The following is a 7,389-nucleotide window of genomic DNA, read 5'->3' as shown; positions in this document are numbered from 1 at the left end:
AGTATGTGGACACCTGCTTATTGAACATCCTCATTTGAAAATCATGGACATTAATATGGAGTAGGTGCCCCTTTTTGCTGCTATAACACCCTCCACTCTTCTGGGAAGGTTTTCCACTAGATGTTGGAACATTGCTGCAGGGACTTGCATCCATTCAGCCACAAGCATTAGTGAGGTCGGGCACTGATGTTGTGCGATTAGGCCTGGCACGCAGTTGGCGTTCCAATTAATCCCAAATATGTTTGACAAACCATTTCTGCATGGACTTGGCTTTGTGCACAGGGCCTTCCCTTAACTGTTGCCACATCACAGAATCGTCTAGAATGTCATTGTATGCTGTAGCTTTAAGATTTCCCTTCACTGGTCTTCAGGGGCCTAGCACAAACCATGAAAAACAACAGACCATTATTCCTCATCCACCAAACTTTACAGTTGGCACTATGCAATCGGGCAGGTAATGGCATCCTGGCATCCGTTAAACCCAGATTCGACCGTCGGACTGCCAGATGGTGAAGTGTTATTCATCACTCCAGAGAACGTGTTTCCACTGCTCCAGAGTCCAATGGCAGAGAGCTTTACACCACTCCAGCCGGCGCTTGGCATTGCACATGGTGATCTTAGGCTTGTGTGTGTCTGTTCAGCCATGGAAACCCATTTCAACCACTTCCAACCAATAGTTATTGTACTGATGTTGCTTCCAGAGGCAGTTTCGAACTCGGTAGAGAGTATTTCAACTAGAGGTCGACCGATTATGATTTTTCAACGCCGTTACCATTTATTGGAGGACCAAAAAAAGCCGATACCTATTAATCGGCTGATTTAAAAAAAAAAATAAAAAAAAATGTATTTGTAATAATGACAATTACAACAATACTGAATGAACACTTATTTTAACGTAAATAAAATCAATTTAGCCTCAAATAAATAATGAAACATGTTCAATTTGGTTTAAATAATGCAAAAACAAAGTGTTGAAAGTAAAAGTGCAAAATATAATACATAAATAAAATCAATTTAGCCTCAAATAAATAATGAAACATGTTCAATTTGGTTTAAATAATGCAAAAACAAAGTGTTGAAAGTAAAAGTGCAATATGTGCTATGTAAGAAAGCTAACGTTTAAGTTCCTTGCTCAGAACATGAGAACATATGAAAGCTGGTGGTTCCTTTTAACATGATACTTTAATATTCCAAGGTAAGAGGTTTTAGGTTGTAGTTATTATAGGAATTATAGGACTATTTCTCCCTCTACGATTTGTATTTCATATACCTTTTGACTATTGGATGTTCTTATAGGCACTTTAGTATTGCCAGTGTAACAGTATAGCTTCCATCCCTCTCCTCGCTCTTAGCTGTTCTCGAACCAGGAACACATCGACAACAGCCACCCTCGAAGCAGCGTTACCCATGCAGAGCAAGGGGAACAACCACTCCCAAGTCTCAGCGCGAGTGACGATTGAAACGCTATTAGCACGCACTCCGCTAACTAGCTAGCCATGCTAGCCATTTCACATCGGTTACACCACCCTCATCTCGGGAGTTGATAGGCTTGAAGTCATAAACAGAGCAATGCTTGAAGCACAGCGAAGAGCTGCTGGCAAAACGCACGAAAGTGCTGTTTGAATGAACGCTTACGAGCCTGCTGCTGCCTACCATCGCTCAGTCAGACTGCTCTATCAAATATCAAATCATAGACATAATTATAATATAATAACACACAGAAATACGAGCCTTTGGTCATTAATATGGTCGAATCCGGAAACTATAATTTCGAAAACAAAACGTTTATTATTTCAGTGAAATGCGGAACCGTTCCGTATTTTATCTAACGGGTGGCATCCATCAGTCTAAATATTCCTGTTACATTGCACAACCTTCAATGTTATGTCATAATTACGTAAAATTCTGGCAAATTAGTTCGCAATGAGCCAGGCGACCCAAACTGTTGCATATACCCTGACTCTGCGTGCAATGAACACAAGAGAAGTGACACAATTTCACCTGGTTAATATTGCCTGCTAACCTTTCTTTTAGCTAAATATGCAGGTTTAAAAATATATACTTCTGTGTATTGATTTTAAGAAAGGCATTGATGTTATGGTTAGGTACATGTTGGACAACGACAGTCCTTTTTCGCGAATGCGCACCGCATCGATTATATGCAACGCAGGACACGCTAGATAAACTAGTAATATCATCAACCATGTTTAGTTAACTAATGATTATGATTGATTGATGGTTTTTTTATAAGATAAGTTTAATGCTAGCTAGCAACTTACCTTGGCTTCTTACTGCATTTGCGTAACAGGCAGGCTCCTCATTAGAGCGTTGGACTAGTTAACCATAAGGTTGCAAGACTGAATCCCTGAGCTGACAAGGTAAAAATCTGTCTTTCTGCCCCTGAACAAGGCAGTTAACCCACCGTTCCTAGGCTGTCATTGAAAATAAGTTCTTAACTGACTTGCCTCGTTAAATAAAGTTGTAAAAAAACATTTTTTTAAATCGGTGTCCAAAAATACCAATTTCCGATTGTTATGAAAACTTGAAATCGGCCCTAATTAATCGGCCATTCCAATTAATCGGTCGACCTCTAGTTTCAACCAAGGATAGACAAGTTTTACTCGCTCATTCTGTGAGCTTGTGTGGCCTATCACTTCATGGCTGAGCTGTTGATGCTCTTAGATGTTTCCACTTCACAATTACAGCACTGATAGTTGACCGGGGAGCTCTAGCAGGGAAGAAATTTGACCAACTGACTTGTTGGAAAGGTGGCATCCTATGACATCTTTAGATCTTTAGTAAGGCCATTCTACTGCCTATGTTTGTCTATGGAGATTGCATGGCGGTGTGCTCAATTTTATACACCTGTCAGCAACAGGTGTGGCTGAAATAACCAAATCCATTACTTTAAAGGGTATGTATGTCCACATACTTTTGTATATATAGTGTGTCTCCTTTTACATAAATATTCACACTCCTGAGTCAATACTTGTTACACCTTTGTCAGTGATACACCTTTTGGCAGTGATTAAAGCTGTAAGTCTCTAAGAGCTTTGAACACCTGAGTTGTACAACATTTGCCCATTTTTATTATATTCTAAATTCTTTAAGTTCTATCAAATTGGTTGTTGTTCATTGCTAGACAACCATTTTCAAGTCTTAAGATTTAAGTCAAAACTGTAACTCGACCACTTGGGAACATTCACTGTCTTCTTGGTAAGCAACTCCAGTGTAGTTTAGGCCTTGTGTTTTAGGTTATTGTACTGCTGAAAGGTGAGCTCATCTCTGAGTGTCTGGTGGAAAGCAGACTTAACCAGGTTTTACTTAAGGATTTTGCCTGTGCTTAGCTCCATTCCATTTATTTTTTTTATCCTGAAAAACTCCCCGGTCCTTAACGATTACAAGCATAACCATAACATGATCCAGCCACCACTATGCTTGAAAATATGGAAAGTGGTCATCAGCAATGTGTTTTATTGGATTTGCCCCAAACATAACACTTTGTGCTTTGCCACATTTTTTTGCAGTATTACTTTAGTGCCTTGTTGGAAACAGGATGCATGTTTTGAGATATTTGTTTTCTGTACATGCTTCCTCCTTTTCACTCAATCAATTAGGTTAGTATTGTGGAGTAACTACAATGTCACAGCCATTAAACTGGTAGGAAGGACGCCTGTATCTTTGTAGTGACTGGGTGTATTGATACACCATCCAAACTGTAATAAATAACTTCACCTTGCTCAAAGGGATATTCAATGTTTGCTTTTTTTATTTGTACCCATCTACCAATAGGTGCCCTTCTTTGTGAGGCATTGGAAAACCTTCCTGGTCTTTGTGGTTGAATCTGTGTTTGAAATTCACTGCTCAACAGAGGGATGATAATTATATGTGTGGGGTACAGAGATGAGGTAGTCATTCACAAATCATGTTAAACACTATTATTGCACATAGTGACTCCATGCAACTTATTATGTGACTTGTTAAGCACTTGTTTACTCCTGAACTTATTTAGGCTTGCCGTAACAAAGGGGTTGAATACTTATTGACTCGAGACGTTTCAGCTTTTCATTGTTAATTAATTTGTTAAAATTTTGTTGTTTTTTAAACTGATTTCACTTTGACATTATGGGCTATTGTGTGTAGGCCAGTAACAAAAAATCTCAATTTTAAATTCAGGCTATAAAAAAAAAAAGTCCAGGGGTATGAATACTTTCTGAAGGCACTGTATGTGTCTGTCCCTGCCTTTCTCTGTCTCTCTCCATCTCCCTCCTCAGATCTACACACAGTGGGTGGACTCAAAAAACTATGTGGACGTGACACGGCGCTGGTACGCCGAGAACATCCCCTTCCCACTCAACTTCCTGCTACCCAACCGCATTCACAACCAGCAACTGGAAAGGCTGAGGCTGGTGAGGGGAGACCCCACACTGGAGCCTGGGGAGCAGCTGGAGAAGGAGGTGAGGAGGAATGGTTGAATGTGAGAAAGACATATTATGGAAGAAGATAAGAGCGTGTGAATTGACACAATGGGATTCTGCAAATGGGCAGGTAGCAGGTGGAGGGATGAGATAGAAGGTGAAGAAGAGGGTGATGCAGAAGAGAGGAACAAAGAGTTTATTCAGACGGTGAGAATGAAGAGATGGAGGGGAGTGATGAAAGAGGGTCTTGAGAAGGAGGTGAAAAACGAGTATCACCGCAGGGCATAAATTAGGGGTTATACGGTCAAGTCTATGGAAGGACTATTATCATTAAAATGGCAGCTAGCTATTACTAGAGAGAGGCCCTTGAATTGGCTCTTTGGTACACTGACATGGAGAGGGTAGTTCATAGTAATCCCAAAAAGCCAAAACAGTCTGTGTTTTCACAACACATGGTAATTGGGTCAGGCGGTTTATCTCCATGGTAAAGGGGGTATTGTTTTTTTATGCTATATTTAATTGACTCTAACTCTGGATGGGCAAATCTGGTCCTTGGTAGAGTTGCCCATCTCTGGTTTAACTGTATACACAACAATGTTCTGGCTTCGTTGAAGGATGGTTCGTAAATAAGCCCCATGGGCACTTGCTCGCTGACTACCTTTTTCATGAATGCAGATACAGCTGATCAGGCTGTGAATGCCTCTGTGTGTCCATGCTGATGGTTGTCTGGGGGCTTTTCATCTTCTCCACAGCTCTATCATGATGCGCTAGAGTGCATGACCCTGCTCTCTCAACGGCTGGGCTCACACAAGTTCTTCTTCGGGGATTCGTAAGTGGCTGCTGTGTGCAAACTGCAAAAAAATTGCATGTATAACACGTTTGCCCCACTGTCTTTCATATGAGTGTGTGTATACTGTCATTTGTGGATTGTCTCCACAGCCCATCCTCTTTGGATGCCTATGTGTTTGGTCACCTAGCCCCCCTGCTGAAGGTGAAGCTGCCCAATGGGAAACTCCAGCAACACCTCAACTCCCTGGACAACCTGCGGCATTACTGCACCAACATCCTCATCCTCTATTTCCCCTCAGAGGGCGGAGGCAAGTTCCCTGGAGTATTATTTTTCATCTCCGGTCCTCGAGCAGTACCCCCAACCGTACACATTTGTTGTAGCACAGGACGAACACACCTGATTTCAAATAGTCAAGTGGATGATTGGTTGACTGGTTGATTCAGGTGTGCTTGTCCGTGGCTACAACAAAAAAAGTACTGTTTGGGATACTTGAGAACCAGCTGATCTGGAGTGCCTTGTCTAGCAGTCTGATACTCAATTCCAAAACACTGAAAACTCTAACTGTATTGAGAATCTATTGTTAAAATGTTAGATCCACTGTGTGCAGAGACTTCATGCTTTCTGCTCTTGGACTCTCATCCTGTTTTTTCTTCTCTGTTTTAGAGCCACCCATTCGCAAGGTGTCAGTTCATTCGGACAGTAGTGACTTTGACAGCGAGCCCCATAAACGACGCAAGCAAATCCTGTCGGTCCTGTTCGCCATGGGCTCGATGCTGGGCTACGCCATTTTGATGGGGATCGTCAGCATCCAGCACATCCGACCGCAGGCAGCGCTAGTGGGACCCCGCCACATCGAAGAGGGAGGCGAGGAAGAGGAAGAGGAATGAGCAGTACTGTCTCGGTGTAGGACCAGGTAGAAGGAGGTGTTGTGAGGGGAAAATGGACGTTCTCTGACTTATTCTGTGCATATTGACGGAGAATAGATGGACAGGAATTACGTTCCTCAAACATCTCAATCTCCCACATTGCACGATAATCCTCTGTCAGTTCAGACCACTTCTAGGCTTCCACAAACATGCCTAGTTATGCAGTCTCTGTTTTTGGTGCTTGATTTTTGTTTTCTCGACATCCCAGGAAGGCATACCTTTTCTTGTCTCAGAATCTTCAAGAACACTTTAATTTAATTCAAGAATGGTATGCCTTTTCTTTTTTCAGGTTTCTTTCTTTCAGGTAGAGGTTATGAGGGTTGAGCCACTTTCTGAAATGTTTTGTCAGGTTTCACTTACACAAACAGAATTTTGACTTGATTTCAGGTCATTAAAAGTAAAAATGCTGAACCATCTGTCACAAGGTGTTTGTTGTATGTTTGCCAACATTCCAGTTTCTCCAAGCTTCAAATATGTTACCCTACCCCTAAAATCACAATCGAAAACATAGACAGAATTATACAGTACAGCAGATATATTAACTGGAAGTTATTTAAATTGCTTGATCTTTCCAAGAAGGGGAAGGAGACAGACTTTAGTTTAACACAGAGAAGGTTTCTGTCACAACAGAAGAAAAAAAAACATTTATACACTGAACAAAAATATAAACGCAACATGAAACAATTTCTAAGATTTTACTGAGTTACAGTTCATTTAAGGAAATGAGTCAATTGAAATAAATGGATTATCCCCTAATCTATGGATTTTAAATGGCTGGGAAGGGGCACAACCATGGGTGGGCCTGGGAGGGCATAGCCCAGCCAATCAGAATTTTGTTTTTCCCCACAAAAGGGCTTCATTACAGACCGCTGATGAAACTGTGGGTTTGCAAAACCGAAAAATTTCTGCACAAACTGGGAAGCTCATCTGTGTGCTCGTTGTTCTCATCTGACTGCAGTCCAGTGTCGAAACCGACTTCAGCAGGCAAATGCTCACCTTTGATGGTCTATGGAGAAGTGGGCTCTTCACAAATGAATCCCAGTTTCAACTGTACTGGGCAGATAGTATGACGTTGTGTGGGCGAGCGGTTTGCTGATGTCAACGTTATGTACCAGGTACCCCATGGTGGCAGTGGGGTTATGGTATGGGCAGGATAAGCTATGGACAACGAACACAATTGCATTTTCTCAATGGCAATTTGAATGCACAGAAATACATTGATGAGATCCTTTAGGACCATTTTTTTTAAAGGTAT

At 41.5% G+C, this 7,389-nt stretch overlaps 1 protein-coding gene across 1 annotated transcript in view; it reads left to right on the top strand.

The window, feature by feature from the left end:
- LOC139391849 (metaxin 1b) overlaps window positions 1–6,550 on the top strand; it is a 30,955-nt gene extending 24,405 nt beyond the window's left edge. The window contains exons 5-8 of the mRNA XM_071139442.1: window positions 4,275–4,457; window positions 5,171–5,247; window positions 5,358–5,515; window positions 5,872–6,550. Coding sequence (XP_070995543.1) covers window positions 4,275–4,457; window positions 5,171–5,247; window positions 5,358–5,515; window positions 5,872–6,095 — 642 coding nt within the window. The 3' untranslated portion in view covers window positions 6,096–6,550. The remainder of the gene's footprint in view (window positions 1–4,274; window positions 4,458–5,170; window positions 5,248–5,357; window positions 5,516–5,871) is intronic.
- Window positions 6,551–7,389: the final 839 nt, after the last annotated feature.

The sequence above is a fragment of the Oncorhynchus clarkii genome, chromosome 32, assembly GCF_045791955.1.
Source record: "Oncorhynchus clarkii lewisi isolate Uvic-CL-2024 chromosome 32, UVic_Ocla_1.0, whole genome shotgun sequence".
NCBI classification, from domain to species: domain Eukaryota; kingdom Metazoa; phylum Chordata; class Actinopteri; order Salmoniformes; family Salmonidae; genus Oncorhynchus; species Oncorhynchus clarkii.
This window is presented reverse-complemented; position numbering and strand designations above follow the sequence as displayed.